This window comes from Mastacembelus armatus, chromosome 23, assembly GCF_900324485.2.
Source record: "Mastacembelus armatus chromosome 23, fMasArm1.2, whole genome shotgun sequence".
Taxonomy (NCBI): Eukaryota; Metazoa; Chordata; class Actinopteri; order Synbranchiformes; family Mastacembelidae; genus Mastacembelus; species Mastacembelus armatus.
Window position 1 is genome coordinate 187,867 of NC_046655.1, and position 20,744 is coordinate 208,610.

Consider the following 20,744-nt stretch of genomic DNA (forward strand, 5'->3'; position numbering starts at 1 on the left):
TTGCAGCATTTCTCTTTTGCAGGTGTTTTTGTTGTTGCAGGGTGTTTGCCCTTGTCAGCCACCATTGTAAGAAGAGCCTGTGTGGAATTCTCACATATGTGTCCTTATGCTCCAAGTGTATGAGGGCGTAGCAGCATCTTCAGTGGACCGCTTTTGTCAATATGCAAACTGAAATGGGTCCAAGATGGCTGGAATGTTTCTTTTTATGTGGGACATGACTATCCTTTCAAAACACTTCATCGCTAATGGGGTGACTGCAATGGGACGATAGTCATTCAGACAGATCATAGTGTTGTTCTTTGAGAGTGGTATGATGGTGGTGGACTTGAAGCAGGTCGGCACCAAGGCCTGAGTGAAGGACACATTATAGATGTCCATGAACACATCAGACAGTTCCGACGAGCAAACCATAAGTGCCCGTCCCGGGATGTTATCTGGGCTGGCTGCCTTTCGTTGGTTTGTTTTCCTCTGAGCCATGCGCACCTCTGCTGATGACACGGTGAGTGGCGTGTCCAGTATGCACTCTGAGGCTGAAGCACTTTGGGTCATTTTACTTTGACCTGATTAGTTCATTGTTTTCAACCGTGCCTTGTTTTCTCCCTCACCTTAAATATCTTGTTTCTGTCACTGCTCCTTGCCAGGTCGTCTGTTATCCTACCTTGTCTGTTGCGATACCTATGTCCATGCCTTGTCTGTCTGCCTACCTCTGCCAATGAGAAGGAGTTTTCGAGTTTGCCTTCTTTTTTGTTTCACATTTTGGATTTCCTTCTTGAGTTCTCGTTCTTGGAATTTCACCTTGTGTTAACCCTCTGGGGTCGACGCACGCGCCGGCGTGTTTTGACGCATCTTTTTCTGATAAGGCCGAAACAAACTTAAATTACTCCGTCAATTCTGATCGTACAGACAAAAGAAGCATATCATTCAAATCTGTAAAGGGTCTAGTTTTAGTGGTATACCATCATAATAACAACAAAACGTTGTGCTTTTTTAAAATAAAGAAAGCTGACAGGGTGCGCTCTCGGCCTTTTCTGTCTCTGCCATTTCTCTTCACAGTAAATAAAACAACCAGAATCTCAGCGAATACTTGTCTCATAAAAATAAGTGTATTGTTTACTGTGAATGTGTGAACAAGATGACATTCACAGCACTCTGAAGTAAACACTTTAGCCTACAACATGCTGGTCTCCAAAGTCTTGTGAACCAATGTTCTGTTTGTGTTTTATGGTCTTATTTCAGTGAGTAAAAAATTGTAGTTTTGCACTAACCATGCAAAACCACTTTTTTCTCAAAAACACAATACTGTATAAACTTGCTGCTCACATATTATTGTAGCCAATTTTGTGCTGATTACAGTGTTATTAGACTTTAGACATTAATATGTTTAAAAAACACTGAAAAAGCACAAATGTCAGGACATGTCAAAATTTGTCCAGGCCCCCAAAACCCCCTCAGACCCCAGAGGGTTAAGTATTCTGGTTTTCTTTTGTCTGTGCCCTCACCATGTTTTGTGTGCTCATGTGTTTCCAGTTCTGCCTTGTTAGTTTGTCAGTGTTAACTCCCTTCGTTCATGTCTTGATTCCCCCTCGTGTTCATGTTCCCCTTTTGGTCTGGTGTGTCCCCTCAGTGTGTGTGACCCAGATCCTCAAGCCTTGTTCCCTCTTTTTCATGTTCATGTTTTCCCCTTGGTCTGTGTGTCCTCAGTGTGTGTGACCCAGACCCTCATGCCTTGTTCCCTTGAGTCCCTGCCTTTGTCTTCATGTTCATGTTTCATGTCCAAATGTGTCCCTGCCTTGACCTGTCCCTTATTTGCCAAGTGTTTGTTCTTGTTTAGCCTTGTTTTGTTTTAATAAAGACTCCTTTTCGTTACTCCTGTGTTGTGTGGATGAAGTCTACTCCTGACCTCGTTCCCAGTTCATGACATTGCTGGTACTCTGTGATGTGCTGAAGACCTTGCCACATGCGCCATGAATCTGTAGTGGTGTAGTATCCCTCCAGCCTAAGCCTATAGTCTCTCTTGGCCTCCCTGATTGATTTACATAGGTTGTATCTGGCCTTTTTGTATTCCCCAATGTCTCCTGAAACATTATTGTAGCCAATTTTGTGCTGATTACAGTGTTACTAGACTTTAGACATTAATATGTTTAAAAGACACTGAAAAAAGCACAAATGTCAGGACATGTCAAAATTTGTCCAGGCCCCCAAAACCCCCTCAGACCCCAGAGGGTTAACAATCTTATAGTGATGGGCAAATGATACCAAGGCTTTGGAGCTTGTGTCACTCTTCCTGAAGTGGAGTGATTCGAAACGCTGTGTCGGACCTTGTATCAAAACACCAGTGTCACATGACTGATGATGTTCGAAGCTTCGAACGGCATCGCTGTTTCGCTTCGTGCTTCATTGCTTCAAATTGTTTCGAAGCTTTTCATTGGCTCATAGTCTTTCAGTGTGTGTCATTGGCTCATGGCGTTTCAATGCATTCTGAGCCAATGACAGCTTGACAGGTTTGACAGATTTGAGTGGTTTGGTGCCATACCAGCTATATAAGATGCATCATTCTACTTCAGGACTTGGAGAGTGAGAGTATTTTGGCAAGTTTCACGGCAAGTCCCACCAATAAGCGACATTCTAAAGTTTGGGATCATATTGATCTCATACCACCAAATAAGGTATAATGTAGTTTGTGGCATACATTTTATGTTTCCATAATTGAATTGTATTTTAAATTTTTAAATGGGTCTCAAAATTACAATTGCTTGTAGGTGCGGTGTTTGCTCTGCACACAAGAGTTGTCTTACAGCAAAAACACATCTATGCTGAGACACTTGCGTGCCAGGCATGATGACAATCATAACCAGCAAACCAGTGACCCTGTCAACACTGGAAATCCTGACAGTAAGCTAAATATATACATATATATATATATATACTGTATATATGTATGTGTGTGTGTCTATTGATTGTAGATGTTGTGTATCATATTCATATAGCAACCTTTCTCCCACACAGTGTACAGAAAACAGAAGCTGGATGAGGCCTTGGTGGACATGATAGTTAAAGATGGTCAGCCTTTTTCTATTGTTGAGGATGAAGGGTTCCAAAATTTCATTAAAATCCTGGACCCATCATACTCCATTCCAAGCTCCAAAACTGTAAAGGCAATGGTGGAAGCAAGGTACACTGTAACCAAAGAGAAGGCCTTGGCAGAAATTAAGCAGACTTCAGCTGTTAGTTTGACTGCTGACTGCTGACACATCAGTCAACATGGATGCGTACCTTGGTGTCACTTGCCATTATGTGTCAGACAGCCTAGATCTGGCTACTGTGCTTTTAGCTGTGCAGTATTTTCCTTTGACCCACACAGCAGCTAATATTTCAAATACAATTGCAAATTTTGACAGAGTGGGGAATCACTGAAAAGGTCTGTGGGATGGTTACTGATAGAGCTCACAATATTGTGGCAAGTGTTACTCAGTTTAAACGTTAGACATATTTTTTGCTTTGCCCACATGCTGAATCTCATTGTCAAAAAATCTCTGTCAGACTTCTGAGCTGGAAAACATGCGCGGTAGGGCCCGCAAAATAGTGGCACACTTCAAGTCCAGTTCAAAAGCAAAGGAAAAGTTGTGCTCTATTCAAGCTAATATGGGCATGCCCCAAAAAAACCTTGTTCAAGAGGTCAAAACCAGATGGAACAGCACTTATGCCATGCTCCATAGGCTTTATGAGCAGAGAGAACCTTGACATAGTGCCTTTCACTGCTGATGACTATGCAGCAATCAACCACTGCCTGACAGTTTTAAGGCCATTCCATCAGGCAACTGTTGAGCTTTCTGAGGAAAGGAGAGTGTCGGAGTCAAAGGCAATTCCTATAGCCAAAATGCTGAGACGTAATTTCTGCCGAATGTGCCCAAATGGCTCCTTGTATTAGTGCCACGCTTGCCAGCCATTTGAAAACTAATTTAAATGAAAAATTCAGTGGCTTGGAAAAGGTGAACTCCCTGTCTGTGGCCACCATCTTGGATCCACGGTTTAAACAGGCTGCCTTTACTAATCAAAGCAATGCTCATGTTGCTGTAGAAATGCTAACACGAGAGTGTGCCAGTCTTATTGATAGGTCGGCAGAAGATGTGGCACTGGAGACTGCAACAACATCTGCCGGTACTGGTGAAGAAAATTACAACTTGTGGGCTTTACAGGACAACTATGTAGAGTCTCAGCACTGCACCAGCAGTGCATCTGCCAGCGCTGCAGTGGAGATCCAGAGGTATGCATGTTGATTACTGTTGACACATCAGTTGTTTTATTCAGTCATTCATTGTCTTACTGTCTGTGTCATAGATATTTGAAAGAACAAATTCTGACAAGAGCAGAGGATCCCCTGAAGTACTGGGTGGCACGAAAGACTTTATATCCTATGCTGTGGAAACTTGCATGCAAGTATCTGTGCATTCCAGCATCATCTGTTCCCTGTGAAAGGATATTTTCCAAAGCTGGGGAGCTGGTCAGCCAGAAGAGGAGCCGACTGAAGCCTGTGACAGTAGACAAAATTATATTTCTCAATAAAAACCTGTGAAGACAAATAACTTGTCTACTTCTGTGAATAATCATTCCAAATCAACCATACAAGTCCCCCAATGACAAACCATTAGCTTTAAAGGTTTTCCTTCAAAACACTTCACACAAAAAAAAACAATGTTTCTGAATTCAACACCATGATCATTTACAACGTTGGAAGTATCTCTAATCCTGTTAGGGACATTTAACCCTTAATATAATTTGCATTGATTCTTTGGGTTAATTTGGAATGTGTTTTAGAGTATGGGGAGAGCATCTGCATATTTTATTGTAATGACGATATAATCATTAATTTGGTATGAATGAACAGAACACTTGAATGACCACACAGACTTTTCTAAACTTTTATTGCTGTCATGGGATTGAAACAGTGCCAGTGCTTCAGTCGTACTCTTTAGAGGTTGCTATGGCTTCAGTTGTCCACCAGATGTCACCGTCACTGAAGTCTTGAAGCTTTGAATCTTTTTCGGCACAATTGTTAGGAAAGCCTCAGTGCTTCATGAGATTGCCCACCACTACAATCTTATTTACTGGGGAGGCTTGCTTGAGGAGTTGTTTGTAGGTTGGGTAGAGAAACACTGAGATGTGGTCTGACTGTCCAAAGTGTGGCCATGGTACAGCCTTGTAAGCATCTTTTACGTTGCTGTGCACTTGGCCAAGAATGTTATTCTTCCTTGTTGGAAAGCACACATGTTGGTGGTACATGGGGTGAACATTCCTGAGGTTACAATGATTAAAATCACCAGTCACGATGAACACCGCATCTGTATGTGCAGTCTCCTGTCTGCTGATGACGTTATGCAAAATCCCTGTGTGGTCACGTGATCGGCTTCTGGCGGAATGTAAACAGCCCGCTGAAACAGCGCTGAACTCCCTCTGAATTTTTAATAGTGAAGTGCAGACCCTTTTATTTACAATGTCCACAGAACAGTGCTCTTCAACAACCTGCACATCTCCACACCATCTGTAACATACACGCAGACGCCACCTCCTTTGGTCTTTCCTGAGGCTGATGTGCAGTCTCCACGGTGAATGTGTGTGTGTGAAGCACGAGAGCCAAGGCTGGTGCTTTGTCTGAGAGCCAGGTTTCCATGAAAATAAGAGCACAACATTCCTTTATCTCACACTGGGTTGTAATTCTGGTTTTCTTCTCGTCCAACTTATTTTTGAGTGACCACACATTAGCTAGCAGGACTTTTAGCCTTACTAGTGTCGTCCAGAGGGCCACTAGTACATCAAATAGCTGACTAGTTGGGACTGTGGTCCTACTAGTGCAGTGACTGGCATTGATAGTAGGGCTTTTCTTGGAACTAGCTGGACAGAAATGCCACTAGTTGCTGAGAAAGCCTGACTAGTAAGGGTTCTTGTTCAACTAGTGCAATAAAACGTCGAACTAGTTATGACAAAGACTGAACTAGTATGTGAAATGAATATCTGATATCAAGGATATCTAATTTATGCTCAAACGGCTTGCCATATCTCCGCGTTGGTTGCGCTGTCCGTGTTCTGCACCTCTCATGTTCACGCGACGCCGGTTCTGCTGTGTCTTTGTCAGGTCCAGGCGTAGTAGAAAGTTACAGTTCAACATGCGATATTTAAGTTCGTGATGAACTTTACCTGTGGGGCATAACCACTGACAACATTCAACATCACACCTTCAACTTTCAGCTTCAGACTCATCACCCTATCTGACACTCTCTTCACCTCCAGAACATTCCTAGCAAACTCCTCCTTCAGGATAACTCCTACTCCATTCCTCTTTCCATCCACACCATGATAAAACAGCTTGAACCCTGTTCCTAATCTATAGGCCTTGCTACCTTTCGACCTGGTCTCCTGAACACACAAGATATCCACCTTTCTTCTCTTCATCATACCAGCCAACTCTCTAGTTTTCCCTGAAGTCCGTACATTCAAAGTCCCTACTCTAAGTCCTACACTCCTCCCCTTCCTCTTCTCTTTTTGCCTACGAACACGCCTTCCTCCTCTCCTTCTTTGACCAACAGTAGTCTAATTACCCTGTAGGTCAACAGCACCGGTGGCGGTTGTTGTTAGCCGCGAAGTCATATTTGTGATTTGCATGTTTGATTTGAGAGATTTGCATGTTTGATTTAGCTTAAATTTTACGTCGGATGCCCTTCCTGACACAACCCTCTGCATTTACCTGGACTTGGACTGGCACATAAAGACACTGGATTGTGCCCCCTTGTGGTTGCATTGCATTGCACGCAAATACTCCTGCTTGTTATTGCTTGTGTTCTCGTCTTTCAGAAAGTGAATCTGCTTCTTGGCACTGAAGGCGAGTCGTGAGTATGGAGAGAACACCAGCTTTCAGTCAATAAAAACAGAGAAATACTGCATTTTCTGGTGTTATTTTTTGATTAGTTGGGGAAGTCTACAGCCATCCCTCAAACTTCTTAACATGCAGCCCACCTTAGATCACCTTTACCAAAGCACAAATCGTAAAAACTAATAAATAAATTCTGTCTTTCACTAAATTCTAATTGGGTGGGCAAGACTGACATGTAGGTGAACTAAATAGTCAAATGCATTCCTGGGGCCAGAGCAGGCAACATCAAGTCAAATTTGAAGCTGCTGGCTAAGGCTAATCATAAATATGGTAAAATTGTTATTCACGTCGGCAGCAATGGCACCCAATGACACCAATCGGAGGTCACTAAAATTAATGTTGAATCAGTGTGTAACTCCGTAATTTTCTCTGGACTCCTCCCTAATCTGATCAGCAATGACATGTTTAGCCGCATGTCGCCATTCCGTCGCTGGCTGTTTAGGTGTTGTGCAGCAAACAATGTGGGCTTCATAGACAATTGGGACACTTTCTTGGGAGAAACTGGTCTGGTAGTGAGGGACGGCATCCATCCCACTTTGGATAGTACAAAGTTTATTAGCCAACCTAAAGTTTGACAATCCAGAGTGGATTCATTCTAATACACCTCACTGCAGTTTCCTTAACTTTTGAATTTAACATAATGGATCATGCAGCATTTGGAAGAAAAGTTCACTACAGTAGATGTTTATCTGGCAATGCTATTAATAAATTTAAGAAAATGATTCCATCTTTTTCCACCCGAGAGAGAGCTGGGATAGGCTCCAGCGGATCCCTGTGACCCTGAACAGGAAAAGCGGGTATAGAAGATGGATGGATGGATGGATGGATTCCATCTTTATTTACATCTATGCCATGTGCCAACACAGTGGAAAGCCTCAATCCTACTCCCTGCCAAATTGATCATGTTGTTGACAGTGCTGTAGCCTCACTGCATGAAACACTTGATACTGTGGCCCCTCTGAAAAAGAAGTTAGTGAATCAGACGAGATTAGCTCCATGGTACATTTTACATATTAGTACCTTAAAGCAGGTATTAAAAAGGCTGGAAAGGAAGTGGCATTCCACAAATTTAGAAGAATTTTATCTAGACTGGAAAAACAGTCTATTAATATATAAGAAAGCTCTCCGGAACTGCATACTATTCATCACTAATAGAGGAAAATAAGAACAATCCCAGGTTTCTTTTCAGCACTATAGCCAGGCTGACAAAAAGTCACAGTTCTGTTGAGCCCAGTGTTCCCTTAGCTCTTGTTGGGACAAGAACTACACCTGTGTCCCCCCGAGTTGGTTTATTTGAAGAGATCAGTCAGTAGCCTATTGAAGATTCTATACTTTTATTATTTCCACAGCAAAACAGATTACATGAGCAAATACAGTCAGATATATCTGGAGTTCTGTGACACTATTTCTAATGCATGTAGCCACAGAACTGAAAACAAGGAAACACACAGTGGTTATATAGTCTGATTACGCCCTTCTCAACTGTAACTCTTGCTGCTCAGCTCGTTCCCATATATGGCCTTTACATCAGTGTATGCTCAATAATATTTCACTTCCTATATATGGTCTCTACACCAGTATATGCTCAGTAATATGTCACTTCCCATACATGGTCTTTACACCAGTGATTACAAAATTCAGTCTTTTATTTTTGACCCCTCACACTCTCAACAGTGATGACTTTGAGTTTCTTTACAAATAAAATCACAGCCATTAGAGATAACATTCATCATAAGCTTCCTATAGCTGCCATGAATTAATCTTCTACTACAATAGCTCTTGAATCATCTGTAAGTTACCTCAGTTATGTTTAGACTGCTTCTTCCATAGATCTCTTTGAATTCACGTCAGTAGTTGCTTCATCTAAATCAACACGTCTCTCAGACCCCATCCCAACTAGACTGCCATTGTTGGCTCATCTTTATTAGACTTGGCAAATTTATTTTTAGTAGCAGGCTACGCACCTCAGGCTTTTAAGACTGCAGTAATCAAACCCTTACTCAAAAAGCCTAGTCTTGATCCATGAGTCTTGGCTAATTATAAACTAATATCCAACTACAATTTATTTCTAAAATCCTTGAAAAAGCTGTTTCTAAGCAGCTATCAGACCACTTACACAGAAATGAACTATCTGAAGATTTTCAATCAGGATTTAGAGCACTTCATAGTACAGAAACAGCACTGTTAAAAGTCACCAAAGATCTTCTCTTAGCCTCAGATAATGGACTTGTTTCTATACTTGTCCTTCTAGACCGTAGTGCTGCATTCGACACTATTGACCACAACATCTTATTACAGAGACTGGAGCATGTGACTGGTATCAGAGGAACAGCGTTAAAATGGTTCCAATCTTATTTATCGGACAGATTCCAGTTTGTTCATGTCCATGATGAAGCTTCCACATGAACAAAAGTTAGTTATGGAGTTCCACAAGGCTCTGTGCTAGGACCGATTCAGTTCACCTTGTACATGCTTCCTTTTGGCTATGTCATTGGGAAGCACTCTATTAATTACCACTGCTATGCAGATGACACTCAGCTGTATCTATCTATTAAACCTGTTAACACAAACCAGTTAATCAGACTTCAAGCATGTCTAACTGACATAAAAGCCTGGATGACCAGTAACTTTCTACTTTTAAATTCAGAGACGACAGAAGTTATTGTATTGGGCCAAAAAACCTCAGAAATAGCTTTTCTAAAATTTTAGCTACTTCAGATGACATAGCCCTGGCCTCCACCACTACTGTGAAAAACCTTGGAGTTATTTTTGACCAGGACATGTCCTTTAACTCACACATAAAACAAATCTCTAGAGCTGCCTTCTTTCACCTACGCAACATTGCCAAAATTAGGAACGTCCTATCTGATGCAGAAAAACTAGTCCATGCATTTGTTACCTCAAGGCTAGATTACTGTAACTCATTACTATCTGGATGCCCCAGTATCTCCATAAAAATCCTCCAGTTAATCCAGAATGCTGCAGCCAGCGTCCTGACAGGAACTAGCAAGAGAGATCATATTTCTCCTATATTGGCTTCTCTTCATTGGCTCCCTGTAAAATACAGAATAGAATTTAAAATCCTTCTCCTCACATACAAATCCCTTCATTATCAAGCTGCTTCAAGCCTCATAGTACCATATTATCCCAATAGACCAAAAGCAGAGAGGGGAGACAGAGCCTTTAGCTATCAAGCTATCAACCTGTGGAACCAGCTCCCAGTCTGGGTTCAGCAAGCAGACACTACTTTTAAAGCTAGACTTAAAACCTTCCTCTTTGACAAAGCATATAGTTAGGGCTGGCTTCAGGTAACCCTGAACCATCCCTTAGTTATGCTGCTATAGGCCTAGACTGCCTGAGGACCATCGGTGCACTGAGCTCCCCTACCCTAACCCTCCCCTCCCCTTCCCTTCCCCTCTCTTACTCTCCTCTCCCCTCACATGTATATTCGACCACTGAATGTCACTAACCTTGTGCTCTCTCTCCCCTAGTTTGTGCTCTCTCCCTCTCTCTGTCCTCTCTCTCTCTGTACCTTCTGCAGGTGTCATTGGTCCTGGAACTGTATATCGCTTATGTGCAGTTACTGGCCCCACCAACCTGTAGTGTCAATTTGTTGTTTATTGTTGCTGTTCTTTTCTCTCTCCTCTATCCACTCACCCCAACCAGTTAAGGCAGAAGGCCGCCCGGTTCTGCTGGAGGTTTTTTCTGATGTTAAAGAGAGTTTTTCCTCTCCACTGTCATCAAGTGCTTGCTCATAAGGGATTTGTTCAGTTTTTTGTTTTTTGTAAAGTGTCTTGAGATGATTGTATTGTGATTTAGCACTATAAAAATTGAAATGAAATGAATTTAATTCTGTTGAAGGAAAATGAGATGTTTGGCTCCCACCTTGAGGTTGATAAGCCACAGCCAGCTGCCTAGCCGCAGTAGCCTGCTGTGTTCCAGTCAGACCCGTCTCAGTCTTTGTGCCTGTAGTCCTGCTCTGGTCGATGCAGGTTGTGTCCCAGGAAGGGCCATCCTGGTCGATACTAGGTTGTAGCCCAGAGGGGGCCATCCAGGCCAACACAGTCAGCGGTCCAGAGGAGACCACCCAGGCTGATGTAGCCTGTAGTCCCAAGAGTATCATCCAGACCGACAGCAGTTGGTTTGACCTTGTCAAACACAGTTCCTACTAGAAAGAATGTTATTGTGCATGTCCTTAATTACCATTCTGAGTGGTGAAAATAAAAAATTAGGAGAGATGCCATTATGGAAATCTAATTACAGACAGTTGTGTGGTTCCTTTACATGATAAACGGCTTGCCATGAATGATTCACGTTGCCTAGCATGACCATAGTCCAGCATGAATTCAGCTGGAGCTCCCAAACTGCAAATAAGTCTGTTTCTAACCCATTTTATCCACACAGAATTTGTCTGTTATGAAGCTTAATAATATTCTATTAGCTGACTAGCTACCTAGCTAAGGCCTGGATATATAGGTACCTTAGTACTTGCTCCAGCTGACCTCTGCCAAACCATTATAATGTTATTAAGCTAGCCTAGCCAAACTAGCTCAATTCTGTGTGGAAAAACACAAGAAACAGACTCATTTGCCTATGGTCATGAGAGAGCTGTCAGAATGGACAGTAGTATGGAGCCAGACTTTTCTCCTTGTTGTGCAGATTGCTACTGAATATCCAGTAATCAGAGTCTTCTTAGCCCTCAGAGGCTTTCCATTCACGCCAAAACAGTGAGTGTGTTTACATGCACAACAAAACACTGATCAGATGAAGGCAATACTCTAAGAAACTGCCATGTAAACAGCGATTTCTGAATACTTTAATCCGGTTAAGGTCATAGTCGAAGTAAGCAATAATTGAATTAAAATGTGGAGTATTCCTATTTTAGTCGCATTATGAAACTCATGCAAACACCTTAATCACAAATTCTGTGAGAATTTTCCTTGCATTTTGCAACAAAATACTGTTGTGGCAAAACCCGTTGGATGAGCAATAAAGAGAGTGCAGAAAGATTGTCTTTTCAGAATATATTTCTTGCAAGAAAGGAGCAAAAACAGAATAGAACGCAATTGATCAGTGACTTCCCAAGTTGTTCCCCAGTTTCTCAGCTCCTATTAGGCTGAGGCCACTACTTATACAGACATGCAAAGTAAATGCAAATAATCATTTACATAATCAGATAATTAAGTCTGTACTTCCCTATTGTTCTACAAAGTGATTCCCTAATAATGGCTATCTTCTAAAACTATATTCTCATTTGACAGTTAACCCTCCATCCTGGGCGTGCTTTGTTCTACTTGTCCCTTCCTGACACCTGTTGTCCTAAGGAAACCCTTCTCCCAGATACTCGTCACCAACATCCTTGAGAACACTGTGTCCCTTAGTGTCAGACTATGCTAGGTCAAGAAGAACATAAACATCAGATATGATTATGAAAAATACATGAGCCTTGGTGAACTCTGTAAATCAACCTGTAAATGAAACCCTGTGAAACCTGAAAAACCAAGAATACAGTAAGAAACAATAAAAATCATAATCAATCACTGAAACTCATTTTTCCATTGAAAATTTTCCTTCCATTCAACGTCATCAAATTCCATTAGAACGACTCTCACCAGTCCTTACTTCGTACTCTCATCCAGTATCTCCGTGCTTGTTGGCATAATGTTGCTGAATGAAAGTACAGAATATGCCCATTGTTGGGGAAGACGCCATTGTTTATGTGCATATATTGCATGACAAGTAAATAGGCCTAACTGCACTTGAAGCCTCTATAAAATTAAAAATGAAATACCCAGAAAGTACATGGCACCATAACAAACTGTATGATGATAGCCAATGCCAAGGTGAAATTATCGAGGGAAGAAACCTGTGTCATGAATCACTCTATAACATGTAAAACAGGAACATGAAAGGAATTCTAAAAGAAACTCATGTAAACACCTAAATCAGAAAGTTGTCTTATTCAGAATAAGGTCAGTAGCTGGATTATTGCTGTCCATATATATGTCAGTAAAGTAAAGTGAGACTAAAAAAAAACAAAACTTTGGCATTGAAAAACAGACATTGACTGAAAATTAGAAGTGTGTCATTCACTGAAAAAAATAACTGGCATTAAAAAAACTGATATCAACAAAAAGTGAAAAGATTGACGTTGAAAAAATTAATACTAATTACAAAGTTTTTTTCTTCAACACAAATCTTTCAATGCCAGTGTTTTATTTTTAAGTACTAATTTATTATTTTTCAGTGCCACAGTTTAACTGTTACTGTTCTGGCTCCATATATATTCAGCATGAACTATTATGAACAAATTAAAAATGGATTTGTATGGAATTAAAGAATAGTTTGATTTATCAACTATAGACTGTATAGCAGATTAGAACATTAGTAGTAGCAAGATTTTTTAAATTTTGTGTTGTAATGCTCATAAAAAATTTCTAAGGGGTGACTGACAAACTGTATTATTTACTGTAATTCAATGAAGAACAAATTCACAGGAATAAATAAAATTTCAAATCTAAATTTTACTTGTTTATTTTTGATTTGTGAGAGTATATGACTGAAAATCATTTTGGCAATAAAACAAAAATAATTATTGCACTATAACTGTTCTTCGATAGACATATAAGACATGCGCGATGCTCAAACAGCCAACGACAATGAAAATAGTGCTGCACTGTACCAATCATGGGACTTGAGGAGAGTTAGAGCATGCTAGGTTGATGCACACAGCACAGAGCGTGGAGTGGCATTCGGCAGCAGCATGTATGCTTACTGTCGCTGTGTAAACTGAACTTCAGGAATGGGGGTCAGATTAAAGATCTTTCGAATATTTAAAGTCTGACAAGAAGCCAAGTAGCACTCAATGCAAAACACAGATGTATATTTGACAAGAATATGCAAATGTTCCACTAAAAACAGCTAAAACCACTAACTTTTTTACCACCTAAAGCAGTGCCATTCTCTAGAGCACATAAAATGCAAGTCCCAGACCTAAGCAAGTGTTGGTGGTCCTTTAAAACAATACTGACTACAAAATTTTGTTTCTGTTCTGTAAAATGTGAAAGCTTTAATATTTAATATTTATGAATTAAGATTTAATTTATTTAGAGTTGACCAAATTTAGCATGTGTCCTGTTCAGGATACAGATTTATTTTATTTATTATAATTATCTTATTTATTTGAAATACAGTTGTATAATGTTTGCAATATTACATTTTTAAAAGAAAATATTTAACTCAAAATGAACCTTATATTTTTACATTTCACTAAAAACTAATCTTGACTGTTTGACTGAAATACTGTTTTCATATCAATCAACTGATATGAAAAAAATATTATAAGATCCATATTGTCCTAGTAGAAATATAGATAATATTGATCCTACAGCTATTTGTTGTTGTAATGCTGTCTATACCTCAGTTATCAGAGAGGTTGATATGCTGAGTAACAACTGAAAAAAATAAATTACAATTATATTTCTTTAAATTGGTATCCAAATGAGAATAACTAAAATTTACTCAATAAATCACTTTGGCACAATTTGACCTCGCTACATGTCTACATCATCTTTAGGATTTCTATTTTTAAAATGAATTTATTTAAACATCCATCACCATCCATCAGAGTAGTATATAAATGGTTCATGGGATGGTGGGCACAAGCAGGAGGGTCACTTTTTATGATCGTTATTTATGACAGTCATAAAAATAATAAAACCATAAAATAGCCGTGACGCTCTCCACCCACCGGGCGGTGCAATTTTCCTATTGGTCATGACGTTACTTGTGGGATGTGTCTGTTATGGTGTATAAATGTTGCTGTATGTGGGTCATTCAGTATGATTTTTATCTAAGTACGACTTCAAGCAACCATGGGCAGCAGCGGAATCTCTAGCGACGTCGTTATCAGGGGCAGATGCGGCGGTGGGCGCGTCGGTGGAAACAGTGACAACGCGCATGCGTCATGTGACCTAGGTACGTGTGCCGCGGCTGTTCCTCGTAAGTGGCGTAGAGGGCATTTGTCTGGCGATGCTGCAGGTCCCCGTGTATGGCTGTACGAGGGCGCGCTAGGGTACGTTTACGAGTTTAAATATAGTGAGGGGAGGGTCGTGTTTCTCGGGGAAAATGTGTGCACCGGCGAGCAGTGGGGGCATGGAGGGACACGAAGTATGGGTGTAGAGGACTGGTTGATATTTCGCAATGAGATATGTACTGATCTCAACCAGCGTGGTGATGAGAACGATTCTTATGTCATACAGTGGGCCAGTCCTGACAGTCAGCAGTTATTCAGGGTATTCGCCAATCGTTTTGATGCGTATGCTTCAGATTTTATTCTGATAAGGGTGTGTGATGATAGAGAGCAAATCCTATCGCGGCCTAACCATACAGAGTGGAACATTCACCCCTATCCGGTGTGGTCCGGCGACAATGTCTCATGATTCAAGGATTTTTATTTCATCCAGTGGTCTGACTGGTATGGGATGCAAGGTGTCTTCGCCAAGATTGACAATGCAATCAGAGAGGATGAGGGTATCTCAGATGCTGATGGGGTTAGGAGATGCTTGCTTTATGGTGACATGGATTTTGCTGAGGAAATGTGTCACTCGCCTGCTGAGCAAGCTGCGACTCAGAGCCTGTGAGACAGGACGGTAAGAATCTGTAGACCTATGTTGGGGTCAAGTGTGATGGTTAGGTGTGTGTGTGTGTGTGTGTGTGTGTGTTCAATTGTGTTTAACGCTGTATTTCATATTTCTAAAAAATAGAGATTGACGGGCCCATGACTCTGGAGGAGGAGGAGGAATTGTATCGCGGGATTTACTCAACATCATTGCCGCGTCCCCGAGATGAAGAGCAGTCAGCGGCCTTTGTGAAGATGATGGAGCAAGCTGTGGGGCACCTGCTGTATAGAGCGCTAGCTCAATGCTGGATCGACCGGGAGAAATGGTGCCAAGCCTGCGAGGTCGACTGCTTGTCCCAGGAAAACCACGAGTGTCTTACGGGTTCCCTGCAGAATTCATGGAGCGTCGTTTCGACCTCGTTATGGAGAAACTGTGGACGGCCAGATTCATTCCGGCTCTCTCAGCATACCTGCACAAGAATGGCATGGTTGTTGAAAATGCCAAAATCGCGGGGGCTGCCGAGGTTATTCTGCAAAACCAGAAGACTTCAGAGAAACGCATCAAAGGCGAAGAAGTCTGGAGCTTCAAGAATTTTGCAGAAATTGAAAATCTGTCAGTCCTCGTGGACACCTGGGCAGCAGGGCTAGTGTGAAAACAGCATTGCACCATGCCTATCCGTTGTTACCATTAAATACTCTTGTTATTGTGTTTTTTTCATTAAATATTTGTGAAGCTCTCCATCATTATCTGTTTTCATTAAACACCACTGTATTCATTAAATATCTGTGAGGCTCTCCATCATTATCTGTTTTTGATGTTTTTCATTAAACGTTTCTGTATTCATTCATTCATTAAGCATTATGGTATGTATGTTTTATCATAAAACCCTGTCTGGGTACCATGCTGATGATTGTGAATAAAAAACATGAGCTTTGACAAGAAACTAGTCATTATTTTACACAATGGAGGGAGTGATGCACAGAATTTATCATGACCCATCCCATCCCGGTGGTCTATCAGGTATTAATAAGCTGCGCAATGCAGTTAGAGCAGACGCAGGGGCTAATCCTGCATTATCTGATGTCAAAAAATATTTATTGGCAGAAGACTCGTACACCTTACATGCATCCAGCAGGAAAAATTTCCCCAGGCGACGAGTGCTGGTGGGCGGGATCGACCGTCAGCATCAGTGTGATCTTCTGGACATACGCTGCAGAGAATGATAAAGTGCGCTATCTATTAATCTGTATCGATGTATTTTCAAAATACATGGGTTCGTTGTCTAACATCAAAGAGCGGGCCTGTTGTAGCAGACGCATATAAGAGCATACTGGATGAAGGACAAGTGCCGTTTAGGCTACAGACTGACCATGGGACAGAGTTTCATAACAGTCACTTTAAACGACATCGTGCTTTTCTCCACATATAACGAAACTAAAGCCAGCGTCGTGGAGAGGTTTAACAGAACGTTTAAAGGCCGGATGTGGCGCTATTTAACAGATGTTAATTCGCAAAGATATATTGATAAAATAGACGATCTGGTGAGGTCATATAACTCGGCGTATCACAGGTCGATTAAAAGATCTCCAGTATCTGTGATCAGAGAAAATGAGAAATGAGATGATCAAGGCACTGTACAAGACCAAGGATGAAATCCACCCGCAGCCATTCAAATTTGAGATAGGCGACACAGTGAGGATTTTAAAACACAGAGGGGTTTTCAGGAACATTCACAGATGAAATTTTCACTATAAAAGGACGCCGTCCGACAACCCCCGCTGTGTACACACTGCAGGATTTAGCTGATGAGACTGTGAAAGGGACATTTTATCACAAAGAGCTCCAGCCTGTGATTGTAGATCCAGACAAGCCCTATAAGATAGAGGAAATAAGAGCCAGACGCCGTGGGAAGTTTCTGGTAAAATGGCTCGGATGGCCTGAGAAATTTAACACCTGGGTGGATACCAGAGATATCCAGAACATCTGAGAGAGATAAACACCATAGGACACAATGGTCACACCGTAATCAAGAGCGCCCCGGCGCCACCACCCCACAGCACTGTCATATATCAAACGTTGGGAGAGGTGGATTAACACCTACTGTGATTTAAAGGCTTGAGGGATCAAAAAGAACATTTATAAACAGTAGAGTGTCAACATGGAAAAGCGTCGGACTGCGAGTTTTCATGTCACACTCCCAAGTAATGCATCGACAAAATTATATCCCAACAACAAGATTTGGAGTTACAGGGTACAGTTAGTCATGCTGATACAGTTAGATGACATGTATGAAGTTGGGCTTTCAGAGATCCAGTACCCTGCGACATGGCTCAGCGTCCCCAAAGGTGACGCATCCATATTGATAAGAGCCCCTAGAACCGGGAAGGAAAATACACTCACAATTCCTGTAGGACACTATGACAGTGTAGACAGAATAACACAGGAATTCAACAATGCGTGCGCGCTAGACGGAAGCACTATGTTTATAAAAATGCGCTACAATCAGATTTCACACAGAGTCCAAATATCTGGTGCTGAAGGACTGGTGCTGAAATTTAAAGGCCGGCTTGCTAGGATACTGGGCTTTGATCCGGATGAAGCAGCCCATAGTATCCCATCCTGGGCGAGAATATTTACAGCACCACACCCTGCGGATATTCATGCAGGATTGTATAATATTTTTGTATATACAGACATTATCGAACATGAGCTGGTGGGGGACACGTGTGCACCATTACTCAGATGCGTTAATATAACAGCAGAGAAACGAGGGAAGATACACACAGTCCACTTTGACAAGCCAGACTATACGCGCCTTGCTAAGCACCGGATTGATTGCATAGAGCTGTCGTTGAAAAACGACCAGAACGAACACGTCCAGTTTCTCTTTGGAAAGGTTATTGTGTAATTACATTTCCGCCCTGTGAGACCATGACGAGGTGCCCATACACACCCGATAACGGTGACCGACTGCTGAGATATTACCAGAATAAGGCCGGTGGCAAATTGCACGGTTTTGCCGGTGCACACACCCAATATGGAAACGGTCTCGATGGGTTATTCCGGAATCTCTTTAGATGGGCAGTACCGCTGCTCAAAAACGGCTTGGGATGTCGATGGGACAAATCCAGATGGGACAAACATTGGAAACGGTGTAGACGTGGGGTTTGTGAATTATCCAGGATGCACACTGTTTTCGCAGGTGGATGTGATGCTAGGTGACAGATTAATCACCCAGGCATCAAACACATATCCTTATAGGGGCGTGATTGAATGCTTAATCAATTATGGCAGGGACACACTGGAGTCCCAGTTCAGCACCACTCTATTTGTGAAAGATACATGCGGACATTTGAATAACCACACCCTGGAAAGGGCGAAAGACGAATTCTGCCTGATGGCCGCACCCAACACACAATTCTGTGTTAAAATCCTGAGCGCCAGTCTTTTTGTGAAAAAGGTCACGCTTTCACCTCAGATCAAACTCGCACACAGCCGAGTGCTGCAGCACGCTAACGCAAAATACAGCGTCAACAGAGTGGCGCTGAAAACACACTTGATTCCTCCCGGAACCCGGGTGTGCTGTCAGGACAATCTCTATCTGGGGCACATACCTAAATTTGTCATCCTGGGGTTTGTCGACAATGAGGGGTATACAGGGAGTTTTACCAGAAACCCATTTAATTTTGAACATATGGACCTAGAGTATCTATGTCTCTATGCTGACGGCCAGGCCCACCCTGCTAAGGCGTTTCAGCCCCACTTTCCCCGGGTCAGCACGCACGCAAATATTATCCGCTAATCCAGACAACCGGACGCCATCTTAAAGACAGGTCGCTGTCCATTACATGGGAAAATTTTGGTCAGGGGTAAGCCCTCTTCTGCTTTAACCTGGAGCCTGATGGCGGTGGAGGGGCGAATGTGTCTTTAATCAAAACCGGAAATGTCCGACTGGAAGCGAGATTCCGGACTCCTCTGGCACGCACCGTTAACTTAATCTGTTACGCAGTCTACGATTCAGTTATTGAAGTGTCAAACAGCAGACAGGTGCTGGTAGACTATTATTGAGACATAAACACGATCGAATTGACTGGCGCTGCTAAAAAGATAATTGGTGACAAAACCTATTTTCAATTCAATTCAATTCAAATCAATTCAATTTTATTTGTATAGCGCCAAATCACAATACAAATCATCTCAAGGCACTTTACAAAAACTTAAAATTAAAAACCCAACAATTCCCTTATGAGCAAGCACTTGGCGACAGTGGAGAGGAAAAAACTCCCTTTAACGGAAGAAAAAACCTCCAGCAGAACCGGGCTCAGTTTGGGCGGCCATCTGTCTCGACCAGTTGGGGTGAGTGGATAGAGCAGAGAGAAAAGAACAGCAACAATAAACAACAAATAGACACTGCAGGTTGGTGGGACCAGTAACTGCACATCAGCGATATACAGCTCCAGGACCAGGGACACCTGCAGAAGGTACAGAGAGAATAGAGAGAGAGGGAGAGAGCACAAACTAGGGGAGAGAGAGAACACAAGGTTAGTAAGATTCAATGGTGGAATATACATGAGGTGGGAGGAGAGAAGAGGGGAGGGGAAGGGAAAGGGGGGGGTTAGGGTAGGGAAGCTCAGTGCACCGATGGTCCTCGGGCAGTCAAGGCCTATAGCAGCATAACTAAGGGATGGTTCAGGGTTGCCTGAAGCCAGCCCTAACTATACGCTTTGTCAAAGAGGAAGGTTTTAAGTCTAGCCTTAAAAGTATAGAGAGTGTCTGCCTCCTGAACCCAGGCTGGGAGCTGGTTCCATAGGAGAGGAGCTTGATAACTGCATCATTTTGAGACAGGATGTTCCTAATTTTGGAAATGTTGCGCAGGTGAAAGAATGCAGTTCTAGAGATTTGTTTTACAGTGGGTACGGAAAGTATTCAGACCCCTTTAAATTTTTCACTCTTTGTGTCATTGCAGCCATTTGCCAAAATCAAAAAAGTTCCTTTTATTTCTCATTAATGTACACTCAGCACCCCATCTTGACAGAAAAAATCTGAAATGTAGAAATTTTTGCAAATTTATTAAAAAAGAAAAACTGAAATATCACATGGTCATAAGTATTCAGACCCTTTGCAGTGACACTCATATTTAACTCACATGCTGTCCATTTCTTCTGATCCTCCTTGAGATGGTTCTGCTCCTTCATTGG

General features: G+C 41.9%; 1 protein-coding gene across 1 annotated transcript; it reads left to right on the forward strand.

Moving 5' to 3' along the window:
- Positions 1-4,055: 4,055 nt before the first annotated feature.
- Positions 4,056-11,097, forward strand: LOC113142337 (zinc finger BED domain-containing protein 4-like). Its single transcript, XM_026327335.1, has 3 exons — positions 4,056-4,264; positions 4,339-4,537; positions 10,918-11,097. The coding sequence occupies exons 1-3, from the start codon at positions 4,080-4,082 to the stop codon at positions 11,095-11,097; spliced, it is 564 nt and encodes a 187-aa protein (XP_026183120.1). The 5' UTR covers positions 4,056-4,079.
- Positions 11,098-20,744: the final 9,647 nt, after the last annotated feature.